The 26,158-nt window shown below is 43.3% G+C and overlaps 2 protein-coding genes across 2 annotated transcripts; one reads left to right on the top strand and one right to left on the bottom strand.

Moving 5' to 3' along the window:
• Positions 1-730: 730 nt before the first annotated feature.
• On the top strand, positions 731-1,825 carry sstr1a (somatostatin receptor 1a). The gene has a single exon (XM_072279391.1). It carries the CDS (start codon positions 731-733, stop codon positions 1,823-1,825), a length of 1,095 nt encoding a protein of 364 aa, XP_072135492.1.
• A 2,758-nt stretch (positions 1,826-4,583) lies between these two features.
• On the bottom strand, positions 4,584-7,243 carry LOC140210352 (complement component C1q receptor-like). Its single transcript, XM_072279269.1, has one exon. The coding sequence runs from the start codon at positions 7,129-7,131 to the stop codon at positions 5,806-5,808; it is 1,326 nt and encodes a 441-aa protein (XP_072135370.1). The 5' UTR covers positions 7,132-7,243; the 3' UTR covers positions 4,584-5,805.
• Between the last annotated feature and the right edge of the window lie 18,915 nt (positions 7,244-26,158).

The following is a 26,158-nucleotide window of genomic DNA, read 5'->3' as shown; positions in this document are numbered from 1 at the left end:
TTAGCATGGAATCCAGAAAAAAATAATCAGAATTATTAATGACCGGCTTTGGTTCAGGTGACAGCCTAAATTTACACAGTTGGTCTGAAATAGGCTGCCGTGCAATAAATTATTCTGATTGTACAGCGCATCTTGTTTAATTGTGAGCCCGTAGATTTCCCACAGCGCTGCCTTTCTGGCATTTAACTTTTACAGTGCAGAGCCGAACGCCGGTCTATGTGCAGTGCTTAGTTATCGCGCATTGTGTGACAAGCTGTACACGTGACTCGTAATTTGCACCAATACCTGAAGAAATCGGAGAGTTGGCTTTCGTGATTGATTATTTGCCTGAAGCTGCGCTCTGCGCAGCTCTTACAAAGTCAGCTGCGCACCCACATTACGGGCATTGGATCCACCGGACGATCTCAGGTCTCCGAAAGCGGCGTTGTGCCGTGCGGCGGACAACCACGCCACCTCTAGCCGCAGTACAATAGTGAGAATTGCCTGGTTGCCATTGCTGATGTTTGCCTGTTAATCGGTGATCTGTTAGATATACAGCAGCTTGTCTGCGAGAGAAGATCGGGCATTGTCTCCAGACATTTCGCTGGAGCGTCCGACACTTGAGAAGTCGGAATGGTCGGAACGAATAAAAGCAAAGAGTTCGAGGAGATGTCGTACGCATTGCAGGCGAGAAACGAGCAAGCGCGGATTTGAGAAGGAAAGCCTTTACGATAGTTTCTGAGGGTACAGTATGTTGTCCAATGTCTCTGCCAACCCAGACGATACCATGAACGGTGCCAATTTTACTCACAACGGGACTACAAGCGGCGCGTATAGTCGCGCTATCTTCATCTCATTCATCTACTCCGTCGTCTGCTTTGTTGGATTGTGTGGGAACTCCTTGGTCATATACGTGATCCTAAAATATGCCAAAATGAAGACGGCAACCAACATCTACATCTTGAACCTGGCCATCGCCGACGAACTGCTGATGTTAAGCGTGCCATTCCTGGTAACATCGACCTTGCTGAACCACTGGCCCTTCGGCTCGTTGCTCTGCCGTCTGGTGCTCAGCGTGGATGCGGTCAACATGTTCACCAGCATCTACTGCCTCACTGTTCTCAGTGTGGACAGGTATATCGCGGTGGTGCATCCCATCAAAGCTGCCAGTTATAGAAGACCCACCATAGCTAAAATAGTCAACCTGGCCGTGTGGCTCCTGTCCATACTGGTAATTCTACCCATCATTATCTTTGCAGACACGGCCCCCAACACTGACGGCTCGATCATCTGCAATATGCAGATGCCAAAGCCTGACAGACAGTGGCTTGAGGTATTCGTGGTCTACACGTTTTTAATGGGGTTTCTCATCCCCGTTGTTGCCATCTGCCTGTGCTATATTCTCATCATTGTCAAAATGAGAGTGGTTGCCCTTAAAGCTGGGTGGCAACAGCGCAAGAAGTCGGAGAGGAAGATCACCTTGATGGTGATGATGGTGGTGACCGTGTTTGTGATGTGCTGGATGCCATTTTACATAGTTCAGTTAGTGAAGATATTTCTGGGGCGACAGAATCTGACCGTCAGCCAGCTCGTGGTCGCCTTGGGTTACGCCAACAGCTGCGCCAACCCCATTCTTTACGGCTTTCTCTCGGACAACTTCAAGCGATCGTTCCAGAGAATCTTGTGTCTACGGTGGATGGACAATGTGGTGGAGGAACCCATAGATTACTATGCCACGGCCCTCAAAAGCAGAGCGTACAGCGTGGAAGAATTCCAGCAGGACCCACTGGAATCGGAGAGCGCCTATCGCAATGGCACGTGTACCTCAAGGACAACCACCCTCTGAGGAATCGCAAGGCAGCTGAGGAGAACCCAGCAAAGGTGCTGTCCTTTGGCTCGATAACTCGATTAGTGGGACAGATTTCTGCCGCTCTGTTATGTTCTCTGGTCGCATCCCCTGCCGTAATGCTTTAGGTTGTGAAGAAATATAACTGATGTTTAATAAGGCTGCGATCTCTCGCCTATTTGAACTGTTCAGTCGCTTTTATATGCAGTATATAATATAAAACTTCTCTCTAATTCATCTTAAGCTTAATTCAGATAAGAGCTGTCGCGTTTAAACTATGCTGGAAGCTTTGTGTTGATGTTGGCAAGATCCGTTTAAACATGTTTCTATGTGTGGGCTTCTTCAGAGTCTGCCAATGATGTAGTATTTCAAACCTGATTGAATTAAAGTTCTTCCCCCATTAGTTTCTCGCCGCCTTGCAACACGATGGCCAATGACTCCCCAAAACTAGACAGAGAGGCAGTTTGTAATATTTGTTCAACTGATGCCTTGTTTCATCAAAAGAAGGACTCTTATCTTTCATCGCCTATAAAATTATGCCCTTTAGGCAATTAACTTTTTTTAATGGCGCTTCTCCATAAAAAAACTAATTGGCAAAATGAGGATTGGTGCACAAGATCTCATTTGAACTTTAAGGCCAAATAATCCGATTTTATTACCGTTCTGCACATTAATCAAGTGGGAAGTCATTCCGGGAACATAACTTTGGCCCATCCAGATGGTGAGCAGTTTCGCTTTACAACTGGTCGTCCTTTGATATCCGCCCCGCCCCCATCAGCGTTAAATACAACTCTGCACGTGTCGGGACAGGTTTTTTTAAATTTAGTTAGGGAAATTAATTTGCTAAGGAAATTCAATTAAAGTTGATTGCAAGTAAATTAGACACGGACTTCGAAGTAAAGAGAGCTTTATTCACGATATCGTGGGGACTAGAACTCCAAATAATACAGAGAGCACTGCTCCTTTTATAGATGTACAAATCGATTGCAGAAGCACAGACTGTTCGATTAGCCCTGTGAATTACAAAGTTATAGCTAGGTTCACATGCAGTTCTCTTGTTATAAGGGATACCCATAGCAACAGCCCATTTTTAAAAAAAAAATCAGTCTTGTGTACAACTTTGTATTAACAGTTTGTCTCATTCCCTTGAGACTAATTCTTACAAGTATCTGCAAGCATTGATTCTAAGATTGGATCTGCTAAAATATAAGGCCATATCTCCCACAAACTAAGCTGCAAACTAACTGGTTTCCTTATTCAAAAACCAATATTAACCCCTGTCTATCAAAATATTTAACTCACACTATTTTCCTCCACGTTTACAATATTAAGATCTAAAACGTGTTTGGAAGACGAGTCCGTGCTTTTCCGTCGATACCTGATGATTCGCGTGTGAGCGGGTGAACAAACAGAAGAATATACTGACTACATACTTTTTACCACATTGCAGCCTCAACAAGTCAGCAGACGTGACAACTAATGTATGGTTCGGACTGCGGATCATTTGACTGTAAAGTGATAACTCCCTCCAATGCTGCTTTCTTACTGCAAATGCCACATATGTCCTCCCCCCCCCCCCATTCCCTTTAGGAAGACCACTGCTGAACTAATAAATTGACAAACATCCTCCCTGAATTATTTGGCTGTGAGAAACTCTGGCCTTTGGCCGAATTCTTGCAACGTTCCTCTAGTTAGTAAGTATGAAAAGGCACAATCAAATTCATGTTAAAATTTACTGGAGAGAATGCATAATCTTTTTTCCCATCTCTGACACTTTTCTCCCTTTCTTTGTCTCCCATCTCTGGACGTCTTTACCAACCTTCTGATTTTTACAGTTATCTTGACTGTACCTCTTATAGAAATGATATTCTCTGCTCTCAGTTCCTCCGTCCTCGCCACATCTGTTCTCCATTCCAGAACATCTGAGATGTCCTTTTTTTTTCCAAAGAACGGGGTTTCCCTTCCACCACCATCGATACTGCCCTCATCCGCATCTTTTCCGCTTCTCGCACATCTGTCCTCACCCCATTCTCCATCCGTCACAACAGAGATGGAGTTCCACTTGTCTTACTGTCCCACCATCTTCTGTATCTCGCACAACACGCTCCGTAATATCCGCGATCTCCAACGGATGCCATCAGAAAGCACAACACCGCCCTCCCCCCACCCCGCGCTTTTCAGAGGAATCCCTGTCCACTCTTCCTTCCCCGCTTACAGCTCTCCGGACACTTACCTCGCAGCGGAGCAAGTGCTACACCAGCCCCTGCACCCCTCCCCCTCTCCCCCTCTCCCTCTCTCTGTCGGCAGCCGGGGCTGCTGGTGCGGCCTCTTCTACATCGGCGAGACCCGACGCAGATTGGGGAACGGCTTTATGGAGCACTTTTGTTCTGCCCGCTGCTAAAGACTGAAATTTACAGTGGCCCAACTCAGTTCGACTTCCCATTCCCTCTGCTGCCATGATGAGGCCAAACTCAGGTTGGAGGAGCACACCTCATGGTCCGTCTTGGTAGCTTGCAACCTCGCGTCATGAACATCGATTTCTTCCCACTCTGGTTACCCTCTCACTCTTCTCCTCACCTGCCCATCACCTCCTTCCTCTCTCCCTTTTTTCAGAGGTCCACTATCCTTCTTCGGCCCTTTATCACGTTCACCTATCACCTCCCAGCTTCCTCCTTCATTCCCCTCCCCCACCCACTTACTTTCCTCCCCTCACCTGGCTCCACCCATCACCTGCCAGCTTCCCCCACCCCCACCTTCTTGTTCTGCCTTCTGCTCTCTTCCAGTCATGATTAAGTGTCTCCGTCGAAACGTTGTTTATTTCCCGCCGTCGATTCTGCCCGACCTGCTGCGTTTTCCCAGCATTCCGTGTGTGTTGCTCAAGATTACCAGCATCTGTAGAGTCTCTCGTGTTAATATCCGTCATTCACTTCCTTGATGAAACAAGGCAGTAAATCCTTCGGCATGGGACACACTAGTGATTCATATCCCAGCTGCAATCTCCAGTACATCTTGATGGTCACTGATGTAATATTGCCTGGCAGGGCCTCTCAGGAAAATCTTGTTTAAGGAATGCGTTCGCTTAAAAATTGATGGTGTGTGGCTTTTTATTTTGCCCCAATGTGCCCTGCGAATGTTGGCCACCCGAGTGGATCGATCCATTCTGTGACTAAAATAAATAGTACTTTTATGTTCTGCGGAGATCGTCGTTAACTTCTTTAACATATAAATTCAAATACTGGTATGCATTTAATATAAACCCGCATAATAAATTTGGGGTGCATCCTTTTCCTCTGGGATGGAGTGTTCGAATTTTAACAGCAGCCGTGCAGCCGCGTGTTTCCTGGAAACGAGGTTTACTCATCAGATCAATGTCAACATGACTACGTGGTTTGTGTTCTCTATTTAATTTATCGCGCCTGTTGGCATATTTGCACAGCTAGTAACTAAATGACCACGTTTTCTGTATGTCCCAGTCACTGTAATGTCTATACAGATCTATAGGAAGTATCCAAGTCAGCCAGAGGGTTACAAAGTACAGTAATTCACACAACTCAGCTGGCACGCAGAATCATTCCGCTTGAGCGATGAACAGTCGACGTTTTGGACCGAGACCCTTCACCAGGACTGAAACATCAACTGTTTGTTTCTCTCTCTCAGTGCTGCCTGATCTGGAGTTCCTCCGTCGATTTGCGTGTGTGGCTACAGATCTGCAGCAACCACTGTCTTTTGTATCTCCTCTTGAAATACCTAGGCATATATATGATTCAATATACAATGGAAAAGTAACAACAGGAACTATTTCTGTCGTCCAGCCTTTTAAGACGTATCTAGTATTATTTGCTTTTCCTTTACAACAAACGTGCTGGCCACTTTTAACGACCATTACACTTTAAAGAAAGATTTACCGCACATGTAAGTGTATGTGGGCACTGGGCCAGTTATGGGTCACAGCTTTAAACAGAGCACCTCCGTGTGGTTCCTCACTGTGCTACTGAAACACTTATTTCACCATTTTCCTTGGGTAAGTTAAATTCTTTTTCACTCGCTGGAGGAGTTTCCACGTAATGGTTTTCATTTGTGACATTTATGGTAGTATTCGCTGGGGCGTTTTCTTCGTCTTGGAGCGCAGAATCTACATGTTTTGTTTCTATTCGAAATGCCTCTAGTTCCGTTTTCTGAGCACCTCTGTTCTCCCGCTTCATGATAATTATAACCGCAACTGCAAGCAGCAGCGTCAGAGCTAGTACCCCAATAATAACTTGGTAGATCAGGAAGGGCGCGTTTGAGCGAGCCGCGCTCTCTGAGCCTCTGACACCTGAAGGAAAGGTGGTCGCGGAATTGTCAGCATAGCCGGTCAAAGGTATTGATGAAGCGGGCGCTGATACAGAGGTAGCAGGGGAAATAGTATTGGCAACTGGGATCTCAACTTTCAGGAAAGTCTCGTACGACACGTTGAAACTGTTTTCCAAGTCTGCCTCGGAAACGCATCTGTACAGATGAAGGTTGACCAAGAAACCCTTGTCACAGAAACAGAAATCCTCCTCGGCCGTCCGAAAACATCTATTTTGACAAAAGTCATTTTTTGTAATTTCCCCACAGTTGTTGCATAGAGATTCCAAGTTTCCCGAATATAACCATTTAATTTGCCCCCGCTGTAGCCCACATCTCACAGCGACTGACTTGCCATTTCTACAAGTAATGAGTGCCACCGAATCTCTGGGTACACGAGGAAAGAACTGGCTTAGAGTGTGTAAAGGAAGTCTATAAGCGACTGTTCCCATGTCAGTATTTAGGCTTTCGCACAACTGATACTTACAGATGAAACCTTCGCTACTTTTGGCGTTGCACGCTAAAGCATTCCACTTGAGTTGTATTCGTGTTGTAAAGTTTGCCACAAGTGCCACGCATCTCTCGTGAGTGCAGGTTTGCTGTGGTTCTTCAATCCAGAGGTTGTAGATCGAACTGTCATTCCCGCTGACCCATGTAAATCCTCGCAGCGGCTCTTCGGCGATATAGCACTGTTTGACCTTCTGGTGAAGTCCAATCCACAGGTAATGCAGCTGAAGCGAAGCATTCGCATTTCTTTCTAAAAGCTGCCGAATGTTCTCTGCTTCGCGCTCACTCTCCATGGAGGTAAGAACTCCCTTGTTAGCTTCACACCTCTCCTTTGCCAGGGCAAAGGGAACTCCATCCCAGTGCAAACTGTAACACGTCCCACCGTTGCAAAACTTTTGTGTTTGGGAGAGAACACCAGACTTTTCCAAGTAGTTCTGGAGCCAAAGCAAAACGAAGAACAAACGAAGCATGTCAGCTGTCCCCGAAGGTGTTTGCTTTCTCAAATCCAAAGTTTATAAAAAAAAGTTAGCTTTGACTGCACTTGATGTGCATTTCCCACTGGTCGCAGATCTAACTGAAGTACTCCCCAGCTCCGAGGGGAAATCTGACAAATGCAGTTCTAATTGTACATCCGGTGACTTGAAGGCAGGAAATAGGAACTTTTGGTAGGCACACTTTAAAGGGACACTCAGCAAAAAAAAAAAACCCGGTGGACATGGAGGCAATGTTTTGCTAGTCACTGCTAAATGGGCTGGATTGAACATAAGAGAAGGTGGAATAGATTTTTCTTTTTGTTTAAGGAACCAATGAAATCAGTGCAGGATATCAGAAATAGTTAAAATGGCCAGGGTTGTTAGTGGATAAAGTAAGGCAGATAATAAACGATCCAGGGTTCATACAAATTGGTGCAAATATAAATTGATGGTAACTACACCGTATTGTGTCGGATCGGCTAGTCAAGTGGTATCTACTGAATTGATATAACTGACTGTTACAGGAAGGTTATAGTTCCAGTCAAGTTTTTATTCCAGAAAGTATAAATAGATGAATGAATCAATTAGATAAGCAAACAATAATGGAAAGTCTGGATTGCTGATGTTCTTGAGCCTTTTTTAGTATTGGACAGATTAAAGTGTGGATATGCTTAACAAGATAAAAGAGTCTATGGTATTACAGGAAAGTTACTAGCATTGATAGAGCATTGGCTGATTGGCAGGAGGCAGAGTGGGAATAAAGGGAGCCTTTTCTGATTGGCTGCTGGTGACGTGTGGTGTTCCGCAAGGGTCAATGTCGGGACTGTTTCTTATTACTTTGTATGTCAATGATTTGGATGATGGAATTGATGGCTTTGTGGCCAAGTTTGCAGATGCTATGAAGATAGGTGGAGGAGCAAGTAGTGTTGAGGAAGCAGTGAGGCTGTAGAAGGACTTGGGTAGATTAGGAGAATAGGCAAAGAAATGGCAGATGGAATATAGTGTTGGGAAGTGTATGGTGATGCAGTTTGGTAGAAGCAATAAAAGCATAGACTATTTTCTAAATGGGGTGAAAATTCAAAAATTTGAGGTGCAACGGGACTCGGGAGCACTCATGCAAGAATCCCAAAAAGTTAATTTGCAGGTTGAGTTGGTGGGTGAGGAAGACAAATACAAAGTTAGCATTCATTTCAAGAGGACTAGAATATAAACAAGAAGATAATGCTGAGGTTTTATGAGGCATTAATCAGACCAGATTTGAGCATTGTGAACAATTTTGAACTCCATATCTAAGTAAGCATGTGCTGATATTGGAGAGAGTCCAGAGGAGGTTTACAAAAATGATACCAGGAGTATAAGGGTTAATGTATAAGGAGTGTTTTATGGTGCTGGGCCTGTACTATCTGGAAGTTAGAAGAAAGAGGGATAATCTCATTGGAACCTATCGAATATTGAAAGGACTTGATAGAGTGGATATAGAGAGGATGTTTCCATCAGTGGGGGAGTTGTGGACCATGGAAGGACGACCCTTTAAAACAGAGATGAGGAGGACTATCTGTTGCCAGAGGGTAGTGAATCTGTGAAATTCATTGCCACAGATGACTGTGGAGGCCAAGTCATTGGATATATTTAAAGTAGAAGATCAAAGTTAAAATTAAATTTATTATCAAAGTACATATGTCACCATATACAACCATAAGATTCATTTTCTTGAGGGCATACTGAAAAAATCCATAATAGAATAATAACCATAATAGAATCAATGAAGGACGACACCAACTTGGGCATTCACCTAGTATGCCAAAAACAACAAACTGGGCAACAACAAAAAGAAAAAAATAATAATGAATAAGCTATACATATGGAGAACATGAAATGAAGGGTCCTTAAAAGTGAGTCCATAGGTTGTGGGAACACTTCAATGATTGGGCAAGTGAAGTTATCACCTTTGATTCAAGAACTTGATGGTTGAGGGGTAATAACTGTTCCTGAACCTAGTGGTGTGAGTCCTGAGGTACTTACTCCTAATGGCAATAGCAAGAAGAGAGGATGGCCAGGGTGATAGGAATCCCTGATGATGGATGCTGCTTTCCTGTGACAATGCTTTGTGTAGATGTGCTCAATGGTGTGGAGGGCTTTAGCCCTGATGGACTGGGCCGTATCCACTACTTTTTGTAGGATTTTCCATTTAAGGGCAGTGGTGTTTCCATGAGGCTGTGATGCAGCCAGTCAACATACTGTCCATGAAACATCTATAGAAGTTTCTCAAAATTTCAGATGTCATGCCAAATCTTCGCAAACTCTTAAGGAAGTAGTGGCGCTGCCGTGCTTTCTTTGAAATTGCACTTAAATGCTGGGCCCAGGACAAATCCTCTGAAATGATAACACAGAGGAATTTAAAGTTTCGATTCCTCTCCATTTCTGATCCTCCAATGAGGAACACCTCATGTACCTCTGGTTTCCTCCTCCTGAATCTCCTTGGTCTTGCTGACTTTGAGTAAAAGGTTGTTGCTGTAGCACCACTCAGCCAGATTTTCAGTCCCCCCTCCCATATGCTGATTCATCACCAATCCGGTCTATGACATGGTGTCATCAGCAACCTCAATGTGGCATTGGGGCTGTGGTTAGCCACACAGTCATAAAAGTAAAGTGAGTAGAGCAGGGGGCTAAACACCCAGCCTTGTGGTGCACTCTTGCTGATGGAGATTGTGGTGGAGATATTGCCGATCCGAACTGACTGGGGTCTGCAAGGGAGGAAATTGTGGATCCAGTTGCACAAGGAGGTACTGAGACCAAGGTCTTAAAGTTTATTGATTAGATTTGAGGGGACGATGGTATTGTAATCAATATAGAGCATCCTGATGTATTCATCTTTGCTGTCCAGACGTTCCAGGGCTGATTGAATAGCCAATGAGATAGCATCTGCTGTAGACCCATTGTGCCTCTATGCAAATTGGAGTGGATCCAAGTTGCTTCTCAGGCAGGACTTGAGATGTTTAATTACCAACCTCACAAAACACTTCATCACTGTAGATGTAAGTGCTACCTGATAATAGTCATTGAAGCCGGTTACTACATTCTTCTTAGGCAGCGGTGTAAGTGAGGCCTGCTTGAAGACAGTGGGTATGACAGACTGCCAAAGCAAGAGGTTAACAATCTCAGTGAATACTCCAGCCCAGCCTTTCTCAATCTTTTTGACCCTTGAAATAATTTTCAGGCCTCGGGGAATCTCTGTATAAAAATTATGATACTTACAGCTCACAGTACATTGTAGTGTAATCAGTAAGTTGTAAATATAATAATCCAAAAATAATTGTCAATGCTCTTTTGAGTAGAGAATCAATTTTTAGCCAACCTTTCTTGAAAAACGAACAGGTAGTTAAGCTTAGATTATCTTTCTTGAAATTAATCTCTTTCTTTTCCTTTCGTAAATTTTATAAACTCAAGGCAAATATAATAAGGCAAATAACTGGCTTAAACCAAAATAGGATTTAATTATTATAAAGATAGACTTTATAGATTTAATTTAAAGAAAGGTTGCAAATTGATTTTAATTCTTGCTGTTTACAACGTGAATATTTATTGACAATGTTGAATAGTAATGTTACTAAAAACCATAAGCCAAAGCAATATGAATAAAAGTATAGCCTATGACAATTTTATACAAGACTTTTTAAAAACATTTTCTTACTACATGACATGATCAGGCTTTAATACAGGCCTAGCATGTGAAACCTGTGCTTGTTTTTTTTTCGCTGCAATTCTGGGTCGAACTTGAGATAAGCACACATGGATTTCACCTTTAACTGAAATGAGATGATTTCTATCCTTGTTCTTGATGCTTGTTAAACAAGAGAAAGCTTGCTCACACATGGAAGAAGTTGACAACTAGCTAAATATTCCTTGCTTTCCTATAAATGGCAGGATACTCTTCTTTCACAGAAATCCAGAACTTGTCTGGGACAAATCAGTAAATCTCAACTCAAGTCAGTAAATCCTCCCGGGAGAGGGAAGAAGATGGCGGCGCGACGGCAGCGCGTGCAGCCACTTCAGTAATGAATATCTGTTATCTGTCAATTAGGGGACCGTGAACAATCCTGATTTGATGGAGACAGATGTGAGAGCACAACGGAACATCTGGAAAACTTCTGAAATGCCCGCTTCGCTGCCGCTGCTACTGTGTGGGAACCGGAATCTCCGGAGCTGAAGGCCCTGAAATCTTCGGCTTTGCGTGTTTCAGTGGCCGGGGAGAGGTCGAAGGCGCTCAGCAGAAGATGGCGCTCGGGAGGCTGTATCGGAGAGGCTGGTCGAAAGCTTGAAGTTTTCGGATGGATGGACTGAGTGTCAGCTGGGGTCGGCTGCATCCAAGGTATTGGCAAGTTGACGATGCCTGGAGGTTTATGGCAGGGAGTTTCTCCCTTTTGCCGCCTGCTACTGGGGACTCGGGAGTCGATCGACTCGGGACTTTGAGATTTTTTTTTACTGTGCCCATGGTCTGTTCTTTATCAAATTATGGTATTGGTTTGCACTGCTGTAATTATATGTTATATTTACATCGTTCTGTTAGTGTTAGTCTTTGGTCTGTCCTGTTTTCTGTGATATTACTCCGGAGAAACATTGTATCATTTCTTAATGCATGTATGCATTTCTAAATGACAATAAAAGAGGACTGAGTGTTCTCATAATCTAATCTAATCTAATCTAAAGTGCACTTTCGGACTGCAGCTCACAAAATTCTTCCTCTTTTCTCAAAGTCAAATTCTTAGGCTGAGCAGGAGATTCAGAGAAAGGGTCCTCACATAGTCATACACTTGTGTTGAAAGGGAGGAAAAATACTGTATCAATTTTGTTCTGCAGTTCTTCCAGGTGGCTTTCAAGAAAATTCGAGACTTTCTGATATCCTTCCTCACTCTCAAGCCCAAGCAGCAGTGGAAACATGTCAAGATTTCCTTTTGCAACATGATATTCCCAAAGATTCAGTTTCCTTTTAAATCCAAGAATGTTGTCACTGGAAGTCAAAACATTTTCTCCAGGGCCCTTCAGAGATTTGTTCAAATGGTTCATATGATGAAAATTTCTGCTAAGTAGGCTAGCTTCTGCAGCCATTCTTCATCTTCAAAGCACTCAGCAAAATCTGGCCCACTATTTTTTTTTTGAAAGTACTCCTGCAATTCACCTTTCAGCTCAAATACCCTGTTGAGAACTGCTTTCTGCTAAGCCACCGGATTTCTGTAGGTAGCTGGAGATTGGTGTGCTCTTTGTCCAGGTTTTCACACAGTTTTTTAAACATTCTTAAGTGAACTGGTCTCTTTTAATAAAGTTAACCATTTATGTAGCATCATTCAGAACTTTTTAAAAATTTCATCTCCAAGGGTTTTTGATGTCAGCACTGCTCTGTGAAGAAAGCAGTGTGTTGTGATAATGTCAGGATTTTCTTTTTTTACAAGAGAAATGAAAAGTCTCATGGAGCCAACCATTGACGGGCAACCATCAGTACAGATGCCAACACAGTTCCTCCAAGACAGACCTTTTGTTTCCAGATATGAGGACAAAATATTAAATATATCTTGGCTTTTGCTTGTTTCAGGCAGCTCTTTGCAACAGAAAAAGTTTTCTTGAATTTCACCATCATTTACAAATCTTACAAATGCTACAAAATGACATTTGTTGCTGAAATCTTTTGACTCATCAACCTGGATAGCGAAACTGTTGTTTTTCAGTTTATCACACAAAACCTTCGTTGCACGAAGTTCAAAAAACAGTATTTAGAAACATAGAAACATAGAAAACATAGAAAATAGGTGCAGGAGTAGGCCATTCGGCCCTTCGAGCCTGCACCGCCATTTATTATGATCATGGCTGATCATTTATTTTTCTTATATATCACGACCTCTCATGGAACCCCTAGCAACCTGTAACAGAAACCCGGTTGAGAAACCCTGCTCCAGCCAGTTGATCAAATCAGGTCGTTAGTACTTGGCCAGTTACTCTGTCTGGGCCGAATGTTTTTGTGGGTTCACCCTCCTGCAGGCTGCTCACACATCGACCTCAGAGACTGAAATCACAGGACTATTGGGAGCTGTGGAGTTTGTGAAGGTTCCTCCATGTTTCGACGGTCAAAGCGAGCATAGAAGGCATTAAGAACATCTGGAAGCAAAGCCCTGTTGTCACCTATGTTGGTTGATTTCACTGTATAAGAGGCGACAGCATTCAAAACCTGCCATAACTGTTGAGCATCCTTCATTTATTCAAGTTTAGTCCACAATTACAACTTCACCTGGAAGGTGGCATTCCAGAAATTGTACCTGGACATCTTGTAATTTTCTTGGTCACCTGACTTCAATGCCTCTGATCTGGCCTCAGCAGACTGCAGATCTCATGGTTAATCCAGGGCTTCTGGTTGGAGAAGACTGAATGATTTTGTGGGGACACACTCGTGACAACTGTTTTTATAAAGTCCATGACAACCATGGTGTAGTCATTCAGATCCACTGATGAATACGGCCCATTCCACTGAATCAAAGCAATCCCATAGCCATTCCTCTGCCTCCCACAGCCACCTCTTTGTTGTCCTGATCTCTGGAGCTTTGATCTTTAGCCTCTGCCTCTGTGCAGGTAGGAGAAGGACAGCCATGTGATCAGATTTCCCGAAATGTGCCATGGGCATGGAACAGTTGGCATTCCTTATCTTAGTATAACAGTTATCTAGTGTGTTAGGACCTCTGCTGTTACAGGTTATATGCTAATTGTTATAGGGCAGGGATTTCTTCAAACAAGCCTGTTTGCAGTCCCTGACTATGATGTGAAATGTGTCAGGATGGACTGTTCCTGGTTTGGAGACGGTATCATGCTGTATGTCGTGTGTTTGATTATAGTGGATAGCTGGCAGTGTGTAAACTCTGGTGAGGATCATGGATGTGAATTCCTGAGGTAAAGAGATAGGTTCTTGATTACTAAGGGCATCAAAGGTTATGGGGGGAAGCTTGCTAATGAAATTAGATAAGGATGTGAACAGGGAGGAAAGATATTAAGAGGTTTCAATTGAGAATATGGAAAACTAAATGAGTGATCAGCAGAAAGATAGATATGGGGGAAAAGGCTGAGGTTAGCTGCTTTGAACAAACCATAAAGAACAGGGTATTTGCTGAAAGGTGAGAGACTGGGTAGTGTTGATGTTTAAAGGGGTCCAGATTGCTCGAACGCAAGTCCCTGAAGGCCAACATGCAGGTACTTCAAGCAGAGCACCAATAACCTCTCCTGCTCACTGACAATCAATACAGGTGCACCTTAGAAACTGTGCTTATTCCACTGCTCTACCCTCTCTGCACTCATGACTATATAGCTAAGCACGGCTCACATGGCATGTATAACTTGCTGATGACACCACTGTTGTTTGCAGAATTTAGGTGAGTGATATTGCAACACAACTTTGCACTCAACATCAGCAAGTAGAAGGAATTGATCGTGGGCATTGGGAAGGGGAAGTTGGGAGAACACACACCAATTTTCATTGAGGTGCCAGCAATGGAAAGAGTAAGCAACTTCGAATTCCTGGGTGTCAGCATCTCAGAGGATCTATCCTGGGCCCAAGTCAATGATGCAATCACAAAGAAGGCACACCAGTGGCTCTATTTCTTTAGTGTGTTGAGGAGATCAGGTATGTCACCAAAGACTTGTACAAATTTCTATAGATGTACCATGGAGAGCATTGTGACTGGTTGCATCACAGCCTGGTATGAAGCCTCTAGTGCACAGGATCACAAGAAACTACGGAAAGTTGTAGCTCAGCTAGTTCCATCTCAAGCACAACCCTTCCCGTCTTCAAGGAGCCCTGTCTCAAGAAAGTGGAATCTATCATTAAAGACATTCACCTTCCAGGACAAGCCCTCTACCATGTTACTACCATGGGAGAAGAGCTTCAGGAGCCTGAAGACCCACATTCAACGTTTCAAAGACAGCTTCTTCCCCTCCTCTTCATCAGATTTGTGAATGGACCATGAACCCACAAACATTACCTCATTAATTGTCTTTTACACCATTAGTTATTTTTGTAATTTTCATGTACTACTGCTGCAAATTAACAAATTTCACAACATATATCAGTGATAATTCAATGGATTCTGATTCAAATGACATATTAGCCATTATAATAAGAGGGTCTGATTATAGAGATAAGGAGCCATAATGTATTGTAAAGGGCCTTCCTGAAAGAGGGCATTGTGTACATTTTTGTTTCTGCACTTACATAAGGATGTACTGGCCATGTAGGAGGAGCAGCATGGATCCCTGTTGCTGCTTCTTGACCTGAAATGTCAATCTCCCCTTTGCCTCCCAAGATGCTGCTGACCCATTGAGTTCTTTCAGCAAAGGTTCACTGTATCCATTTCAGGATGGCACGTTTGCCATGTCAGGATTTAGGAGAGATTGAATAGACTTTGATAATGTTCCCTAGGGTTTAGGAGAATGAGAGAAGGTTTTATCATAATTTACAAAATTGTTAAAAGACTCAACTGGCCACGTGAAGGGAGGATGCTTCCCATTGACTGAGGGGTGTAGAACCAGGGAGTACATTTTTGGAAGGGAAGGGGTAGGCTAATTAGGAACAATTGAGCCACTTAAGGATAACAGCGGGTAAAGTGCTAATTTCTGGTATTCTGTGCTAAAGAGAGTTGTCAAAGGTATTTCATTAGAATTATTTAAAGAGGACTCTGATCAGTTTTTGAAAGATTAGAGGATTCAGGTTTATGTGGATCTGGCACAAGAAGGGGCCAGATAGATCAACCTTGATCATATTGAAGGATAGAGCAGACCTAAGTGGCCAAGTGGCTTACTCATAGAGCCTTACAGCATGGAAACCAGCCTCTTGGCCGTACTTGTCTATTCCAACTGTGTTATCCAGTGAGCTAGTCCTATGTTTGGCCTATAGTCCTCAAAACCTCTACTATCCAGGTACTTATCTGGATGGCTTTTAAATGTTGCTAATGTGCTTGCCTCAACTATCTCTGGCAGCTCATCTCAAATACGTACCATCCATTGCATGAAGAAGCTGCCCCTGATGTCCCTCTTAAATCTTTTCCTCCAATCTTAAGCTTACTGTCTCTCATTTTTAGCACTGCTTTCCTGGAAAAGATACTGTGCTTTCATCCTGTCTGTTCCCCTCATGATCTTAAGTACCCCCACCAGGTCACTTTCAATCTCCTACATTCCAGGGAATAATGTCCCAGTCTATGCAAACACTCCTGCAAATCAAGCAACATCCTGGTGAAATTTTCTGCACTCTTTCTAGTTTAATAACAATTTACCTATAAGCCGGTGACCAAACTGTACACAATACTGCAAGTGAGGCCTCACCAACATCTTGTATAACAGCAACACAACTTCACAACTCCTGCACCCGGTACCCTGACTGACGAAGGCCAGCATGCCAAATGCCTTCTCCTCCAACCTCTCTATCCGAGATGCCACTTTCAACTTGCACTCCTCGGTCCCTCTGTTTCAATCTCCTACTCCTGTTTTCTTGTACTTTTGTGAATGAGGTAAGGCACTTGCATAATGGTGAGACTTTGAGATTCTCTATCCAAATGGCTTTGTGGGCTCAGTCATTGTGTTAATTTGAAACAGAATGATGGTTTTTTTGGATCTTAGGTGAATCAAAGGATGTAATGATAGTGATGGAAAATGGCACTGAGGTTGAAGATCAGCTGTGATTTTATTGAATGGCAGAGCATGTTTGAAGGGCCAGGTAGTCTACTCGTGTCTCATTCCCCTATGGTATCTTTATGCAGCTCTATATGCTTTGGAATAAGTTTAACAGCAGCTATAATTTTATATATCTAGAATAATTTAAATGAAGGGTCATTTAATGAGTGATGAGCAGTAGCTTCTAAAAATACGCTTTAACCAATCACACTTCAACTACTGACATTAGTTTACACAACCATTTTACTATATTTAAGCTACAATAAAACAATGTACTACTATATTAATGCTGTAAATGTGACAAATGATCTTGGTACATTTATTGTTGCTATTTAATGCACATCATGATTCTACTCCATTCAAATTGTTAATTTCTTTGAATGTTCATGGTTAAAGCCTCATACGTAGCCACTTGAAATTCAGACCTAGGCTTGAGTGCATAATCTTCCTGGCTGAAACTAGCTTTGGTGTCAGTCTGGACTGAGGGGCCTGTGCTATAAGTACTGGGTCAGGAAGGTTAAGATGAAATCTATGCTATGGGAATATTACATTATTGTAAGTGCTTTCCTAGTGATGACCCCTGGGAGGATTTTAACCAAGTGTATTGGGTTTTGCTAAAGGGAATGCCATACCCAACTCATGTTTTTAATGTGATGTTTAGTTATTGCATATCTGGAGATGAATTGATATATAAACTTTAGTACTTTATAGTTCTTTGGAGAGCAGCTCTTTGACCAGTGCAAGGAGATAATTGAGAACCATTGTTTCATATTTCATGTCTGATAAAAGGTCACCTCGGATAATCTTCACTATTTATAAACTTCCTATGTATCCCTTGTATCTGAAAGGTAAAAACACATTTTCTGCAGCAGAAAACAAAGATCTTTTTCTGCAGAGCTATCTTTACAAGAAGATCATGACTAATTCATCAGTACAAATACTTCAAAGGCACCATCACGATAATTTCCATAAATAAATGACAATTCACTGAACATGACATGCTAAGGTTGCCTTCTGATGACTCTTCTGAGGAAAGTTCATTGACCTGGCATGTTAACCTTTCCTCTCTCCACAGATGCTGCCTGTCTTGCTGTGAATCTCAAGCTTTCTCCATTTTCATGTAGGGTTAACTTCCACCCCTGTTTATTGATGGCCCTTTTGTGAGCTCACAGAGGAATTATAGGATCCACATAGTCAATACTCTTGGTGATTACAATACAAAATGTAAATTAGCGGAACTAATACTGGTTCAATCTTTGGACTTTGGTGCCCAAACTTGGAGGAATGCTTTTCTTCCTCCAGTGATTTTGTCATTATCATTTCTAAGAGCTTGATGAACAGACCCAGACTTGGAGTCATAGGTTTTACTTACCTGCCTGATTACAATCCAATTATAGACCCAAGTTTTAGGGGTTCAACAAGTATCCAGCCAACTAGTTTGAATAGATCAAATATTATTATTTGCTTTGGTGTACAGTGGTTACATAATCAAATTAATAATCAAGATGCTATAACTGGTGATATACGTTCAAATCCCATTATGACTGATTAATTTTAAAAACAGTAATTAATTTTAATACAGTCTCAGTAATGGCAAAATTATTGTCATAAAGCCTCTAGTTCATCATTGCCATTCAGGATAAGAAATGTGCATCCAAATCTAATAACTATGAACTTTCATCTGAAATGACCCAGTAAGCTGCATCATTACCATTATGACACACCAGTTCCTGCAGCTGTATGGAAAGATGAGATGGGAAGAGTGATTGTTATAGAGTCACAGTACAATAAGACGTTAGCCCTCCTCAGTTTGGTCATTCTATTGCAATACCAGGCTATTTCCATTTATCATTTGTATTCCATTCATTGAAGAAATGACCAACCACTCACTTTATAGGTCTGGTTTGATTGATGTCTGTCATCAGCCAAGTTTATCTTTCAGCCCTTGAGCAAAGCTGGTTGCTTATATTGGGGAAGAGTTTTACATACATGATGCCAAACTTTTAAATGCTTCATGAATGAGAGAAAGTTTATCATTACTGATGAGTTTCTGTGCACCTTCCCCTAATACCAGGGCCCCTGTTTCACATTACTGATGAATTCGGCAATGGTTGGAACCTTTAGAGTCAATTTGATATCATCAAAGACAAATATTGTTCAAAACATTTCGGGCCAGCTGCTGAACTGCATCACAGGCGCTCAGCATTGTTTTAGTACTCTGTAATACTTAGGCATGGGAATTTGCTGCACCGGCTTCCAAGGACCAGTGTTTTTTACAGACAGGCAGAGTTTCCTGGGGAAAACACTTTTCAAATAGCAGGAAACTAGAGTGGAATATGTTAAAAGGTGAGAGCTGTTGGCAATTTGCCTTGTCCTAGACCAAGGAAACAAATATCCTTTGGGTGGATAAAACAGCAGAGGAAAGGCCAAATAGCTGTCCAAAGATGCTAACTTGATCACATCAGAAATATTTTAATACTAAAGACAAAATTATTTCTTTAAGGGTGCTCCTAATAAGCGTGCATTTTATTTATTGCTCCTGTAAAACAAGAGATGGAGCATGAAGTGTGGATGAGTTTCCAAGGACATGGAATATTTCATTTTGAAAATAATCCCAGGTCACTTGTAAATCAATATCATTTAATGAAACAAAGCAGTGTTTACAATAATATTTTAATTCTATTTCAGTACATGGATATTTGGCTGTACTGGAATTTTTTGCCCATTATTTATTGACTTGGAGAACACAAGACATTAAGAGTACGAGTAAGCCACCTGACCCCTCAAGCCTGGCCTAGCATTCAATGTGACCATGGCAGATTTACACTGGCCTTAGCTCCTCTGATAGCTCCCAAAGCTCTCGATTCTTCAATCTTCCAAAACTACACCCAGTGACAACTTTATTGGGCACATCTGCAGTTCATGCAATTATCAGCCAATCATGTGGCAGCAGCTCAATGGATAAAAGCATGCAGACATTGTCAAGTGGTTCAGTTGTTGTTCAGACCAAACATCAGGATGGTGAAGAAGTATGATCTAAGTAACTTTGATTGGGTGATGATTGTTGGTGCCAGACGTGGTGGTTTGAGTATCTCAAAAACTACTGATCCCCTAGAATTTTCACACACAAGTCTCTGGAGTTTATTACAGAGAATGGTGCAAAAAAATTTTTAAAAATCCAGTGAGCAGCAAATCCATGGGCAAAAATGCAACTGTGTGGCCGTTGGACACTACACTGTGCTTAGAGCAAACAGTTTTTAAATAGTATCAGTTGTGTGCACTTGTGTTTAAAAAGCAGTGATTTTTGTCACTGATAGTTCGCAAGAAATAAATTGTAAGACAATTCAGAAATGTTTTGCTCAGCGTGGTTTCAAGCATTCAGGCATGGAGATGCCAGAAATGGCAGGGAATGAAAATGAAACGATTTTACTACTTCAACAAGTTAGGAACCATGAAGAATAATCATCTTGACTGTTACCATGAAAGTGAAGAACTGGAGGATGCAATCACCAAAGGCCTTGTCTGAAATCAGTCCGTTATCTGCACTAAGTGCCTGTATTGATTTTGTTCATTTACAGTCAATCAAAAGACCGTGGCAGAAGACACTCTATGAATTCCTCCCTCAATAATTATTAAGAACTAATACACATTTTTATCTGTAGTTCTGTAGCAGTATTGATAGTATTATAATTTGTTCTGTATTTCATTCAAATACATAATTATTCACTCAGTTAAACATTAGCTTGTCTTGTCTATTTTACATTTTTAACTGTTTCCATAAAACTTTGGCTAATTGAGGTGGCTGCTTAATTGGGCCAAAATACACTGGTCCTGATTTTGTCTCATTTAACCAGAATTCTCTGTGTAAGAAAAGTGGAGTTCAAGTTCAAGTTTAATTGACATTCATGAATATAGCCAATCAAAACAATGTTACTCCAGGGCCAAGCAGCTAAACATAATACCAACAGTCATACGCAGCACAAGGCACACATATCACATATATGACAGGAGTTAAATACAGTGCAAAGAAATAGTCCAAGTCCCTGAGTCCATAAGTGTTGTAGCAGTCTGCATTTGAACACAATACATCTTGTCTTCTGCTGAGCGAACACTGGAGAGCAGCACGGACTCCAGCCCGTATGCCACACCACACTGCCTCCGGCACTCTAGTGGACCAGACGGATTCTGATGCCTCTCTCCCGGTCGGCTGCAAATCGGCTACACCGTGGCTTGAGACCTGGTCCTCACTACAAACCGAGGCCACGCAGCTCCCCTGCCACTCACCAGTAAAGCAGTGAATCAAGGCCTGAAGTACTTTAAGTTGTTAATGTTTAGCAGGGTGTTGTGATCATAAAAAATTCATTTAAAAAAGACTATTACACCTTTTGTTTTGTTAGAAGCTGCTGCGTCCAAGCACAGCATCACCTTACCAAAAGTTACTGTACCATTCAGTAAAGTGTTGTGATCAAAGGCCTTCTCAACCTTGCAGGCAAAATAAGTACTTCCCATTGGACCTGAATACACACTCCTGTGAATAATTCAAAGTTCAAAGTACATTTATTATCAAGGTACTTGTATGTCACCATATACTACCCTGACATTCATTTCTTGCAGGCATTCACAGTAGAACAAAGAAATACAATAGAATCAATGAAAAACTGCACACAACGACTGACAAGCAGCCAGTGTACAAAAGAAGGCAAACTGCAAATACAAAAGAAAGAAAGAAATATATAAATAATACTGAGAACATGAGTTGCTGAGTCCCAAATGCATGGTTCTGTTTGAAATATCTTCTCTTTGTCCACGTACTAATTTGATAAGGTAACAAAACAATCTAGAATAACATTTGCTAGATTAGCATCCATGTATTACACTTGGTAAATAAGATTAAATATTGGTAATTTTTAGAATGTTAACTTTTGATATCTTTAACATGTTTGCAGATGAATATGCAAAAATATATATTTTCTTTCATATGGTTAGTTTTTCTTGCATTTCCTGTCTTTCTTAAAGTCTTGTCTTGCTACAAATAGCTGTATATCTCAGACCAATCCCTTCTGAAAAAAATCTGCTGAAAAATAAGAACGTTATTTAAGACATCGTTGGATACAATAGTAATCTTTTTCAGGAAACCTTTCTTTGTGTTTGTGAGGAATTGCAGGAAGTCTATCATTCCTCTTGGAATTAGCTTTCATGTTTCTTTTGTTTAACAATTTATGGGACAAGGAATGCTTTAGCTCAGAGTAAAGAATACAGGAATCACATTTTAAGATTGTGTATGTAACCAAGAACAATTTAAGGAATACAGATCAGTAGGCATATTTCTAAATCAAACGTTTTAAAATCTAAATGTTCTACTTAAAAAAACAGCAAAATGGAAAACATAAAGCTTGTTTAGATGGGAACACCTTTTGAACCTTGGGAAGTTCATATTAGCCTCTCTCTTTCCAAAGTCACTGTGCTTTACTAACTTACATACTATAATGCACAAAAAAGCATTTGACCCATCATGTTCACATCAGCCCCAAGCGGAGCAATTCCATCAGTCCTGTTTCTCTTCTCCTAGTTCTTTATACCCCTACAACTTTACCTACTCTGGCCATTCACAGTTGCCAATCAAGCACCAGCATGTCTTTAGAATGTGCAGGCAGGAAACCAGAACTTGTGGGGAAAACCCAGGCCATCACAGGGATGGGTTTTCTCTATGGGATGGTGCAAACACCACACTCGTAGCCTCTCAGGTAAGGATCGAACCTGGGTACTTGCACCTGTGAGGGAGCAGACCAACAGCTACATTTCCTGTCTGCTGCTGAGGCTGTGCTACATGCTTCCTTCCCAGCAAGTAAGCAGCCAGACAAACTAGCTGTCAGCCAGAGAGCAACCTGGTCAAACAATTTAACTAACTCCTGAGGGACTTCAGGAAATACAGGTTTCCATCCAGAGAATGTTGTTACAGTAATACTGGGGAACTTTAAAAAATAGTGTAAACTGCAATTCAACCAACACACATCAAAGTTGCTGGTGAATGCAGCAGGCCAGGCAGCATCTCTAGGAAGAGGTGCAGTCGACGTTTCAGGCCGAGACCCTTCGTCAGGACTAACTGAAGGAAGAGTGAGTAAGGGATTTGAAAGTTGGATGGGGAGGGGGAGATCCAAAATGATAGGAGAAGACAGGAGGGGGAAGGATAGAGCCAAGAGCTGGACAGGTGATTGGCAAAAGGGGATACGAGAGCATCATGGGACAGGAGGTCCGGGAAGAAAGACAAGGGGGGGGGCCCAGAGGATGGGCAAGAGGTATATTCAGAGGGACAGAGGGAGAAAAAGGAGAGTGAGAGAAAGAATGTGTGCATAAAAATAAGTAACAGATGGGGTACGAGGAACCCTATTCCTAGTGGGGTGGCGGGAGGATGGAGTGAGAGCAGATGTACGTGAAATGGGAGAGATGCGTTTAAGAGCAGAGTTGATAGTGGAGGAAGGGAAGCCCCTTTCTTTAAAAAAGGAAGACATCTCCCTCGTCCTAGAATGAAAAGCCTCATCCTGAGAGCAGATGCGGCGGAGACGGAGGAATTGCGAGAAGGGGATGGCGTTTTTGCAAGAGACAGGGTGAGAAGAGGAATAGTCCAGATAGCTGTAAGAGTCAGTAGGCTTATAGTAGACATCAGTGGATAAGCTGTCTCCAGAGACAGAGACAGAAAGATCTAGAAAGGGGAGGGAGGTGTTGGAAATGGACCAGGTAAACTTGAGGGCAGGGTGAAAGTTGGAGGCAAAGTTAATAAAGTCAATGAGTTCTGCATGCGTGCAGGAAGCAGCGCCAATGCAGTCGTCGATGTAGCGAAGGAAAAGTGGGGGACAGATACCAGAATAGGCACAGAACATAGATTGTTCCACAACCCCAACAAAAAGGCAGGCATAGCTAGGACCCATACGGATGCCCATAGCTACACCTTTAGTTTGGAGGAAGTGGGAGGAGCCAAAGGAGAAATTATTAAGAGTAAGGACTAATTCCGCTAGACGGAGCAGAGTGGTGGTAGAGGGGAACTGATTAGGTCTGGAATCCAAAAAGAAGCGTAGAGATTTGAGACCTTCCTGATGGGGGATGGAAGTATATAAGGACTGGACATCCATGGTGAAAATAAAGCGGTGGGGGCCAGGGAACTTAAAATCATCGAAAAGTTTAAGAGCGTGAGAAGTGTCACGAACATAGGTCGGAAGGGCTTGAACAAGGGGTGATAAAACTGTGTCGAGGTATGCAGAAACGAGTTCGGTGGGGCAGGAGCACGCTGAGACAATAGGTCGGCCAGGACAGGCAGGTTTGTGGATCTTGGGTAGGAGGTAGAAACGGGAAGTGCGGGGTGTGGGAACTATAAGGTTGGTAGCAGTGGATGGGAGATCCCCTGAGCGGATAAAGTCGGTGATGGTGTGGGAGACAATGGCCTGGTGCTCCTTAGTGGGGTCACGATCGAGGGGTAAATAAGAGGAGGTATCCGCGAGTTGTTGCTGTGCCTCGGCAAGGTAGAGGTCAGTACGCCAGACTACAAAGCACCCCCCTTATCGGCGGGTTTAATAATAAGGTTAGGATTAGTGCGGAGGGAGTGGAGAGCAGAGCGTTCCGAAGGAGTGAGGTTGGAATGGAGACAAGGTGCGGTGAAGTCGAGACGGTTGATGTCCCGTCGGCAGTTAGCGATAAAGAGATCCAGAGCAGGCAGAAGACCAGAGTGGGCTGTCCATGAAGAAGAGGAGGGTTGAAGACGGGAGAAGGGGTCATCGGTGGGGGTGGAAGAGTCCTTGCCGAAGAAGTAGGCTCAGAGACGGAGACGGCGGAAGAAAAGTTCCGCATCGTGGCGAACACGGAACTCGCTGAGGTGTGGGCGAAGGGGGACAAAGGTGAGGCCCTTACTGAGGGCAGAGCGCTCTGCCTCCGACAGTCGAAGGTCGGAGGGGATGGTAAAGACCCGGCACGGATGAGAGCTGGGATCAGAGGGGGGAGGGGGGAGGCTGGGGGTGTCAGTGGAGAGGGGAGGGTTGGGGTGAGAGGAAGATGGAGCCTCTGAGGGCCCAGGAGCTGACAGTGGGATCTGAGGGAGACGGGATTGCAGAGTGGTGGTGGGGGAAGGGGAGACGGGAGTCATAATAGCAGCACATAAAGACCCGGCCTGGAGTTCAAGGCTGGAGTCGCAGTTGAACAATCTATGTTCCGTACCTATTCTGGTATCTGTCCCCCACTTTTCCTTCGCTACATCGACGACTGCATTGGCGCTGCTTCCTGCACGCATGCAGAACTCGTTGACTTTATTAACTTTGCCTCCAACTTTCACCCTGCCCTCAAGTTTACCTGGTCCATTTCCGACACCTCCCTCCCCTTTCTAGATCTTTCTGTCTCTGTCTCTGGAGACAGCTTATCCACTGATGTCTACTATAAGCCTACTGACTCTCACAGCTATCTGGACTATTCCTCTTCTCACCCTGTCTCTTGCAAAAACACCATCCCCTTCTCGCAATTCCTCCGTCTCTGCCGCATCTGCTCTCAGGATGAGGCTTTTCATTCTAGGACGAGGGAGATGTCTTCCTTTTTTAAAGAAAGGGGCTTCCCTTCCTCCACTATCAACTCTGCTCTTAAACGCATCTCTCCCATTTCACGTACATCTGCTCTCACTCCATCCTCCCGCCACCCCACTAGGAATAGGGTTCCCCTGGTCCTCACCTACCACCCCACCAGCCTCAGGGTCCAACATATTATTCTCCGTAACTTCCGCCATCTCCAACGGGATCCCACCACTAAGCACATCTTTCCCTCCCCCCCCCTCTGCATTCCGCAGGGATCGCTCCCTACGCAACTCCCTTGTCCATTCGTCCCCCCCATCCCTCCCCACTGATCTCCCTCCTGGCACTTATCCGTGTAAGCGGAACAAGTGCTACACATGCCCTTACACTTCCTCCCGCACCACCATTCAGGGCCCCAGACAGTCCTTCCAGGTGAGGCAACACTTCACCCGTGAGTCGACTGGGGTGATATACTGCGTCCGGTGCTCCCGATGTGGCCTTTTATATATTGGCGAGACTCGACGCAGACTGGGAGACCACTTTGCTGAACATCTACGCTCTGTCCGCCAGAGAAAGCAGGATCTCCCAGTGGCCACACATTTTAATCCCACATCCCATTTCCAATCTGACATGTCTATCCACGGCCTCCTCTACTGTAAAGATGAAGCCACACTCAGGTTGGAGGAACAACACCTTATATTCCGTCTGGGTAGCCTCCAACCTGATGGTATGAACATCGACTTCTCTAACTTCCGCTAAGGCCCCACCTCCCCCTCGTACCC

Source organism: Mobula birostris, chromosome 1 (genome assembly GCF_030028105.1).
Source record: "Mobula birostris isolate sMobBir1 chromosome 1, sMobBir1.hap1, whole genome shotgun sequence".
In the NCBI taxonomy this organism is placed as follows: Eukaryota; Metazoa; Chordata; class Chondrichthyes; order Myliobatiformes; family Myliobatidae; genus Mobula; species Mobula birostris.
This window is presented reverse-complemented; position numbering and strand designations above follow the sequence as displayed.

Bases quoted from the DNA above. Each gene is read 5' to 3' on its own strand.
- sstr1a (XM_072279391.1), top strand. From the start codon at position 731: ATGTTGTCCAATGTCTCTGCCAACCCAGACGATACCATGAACGGTGCC.
- LOC140210352 (XM_072279269.1), bottom strand. From the start codon at position 7,131: ATGCTTCGTTTGTTCTTCGTTTTGCTTTGGCTCCAGAACTACTTGGAA.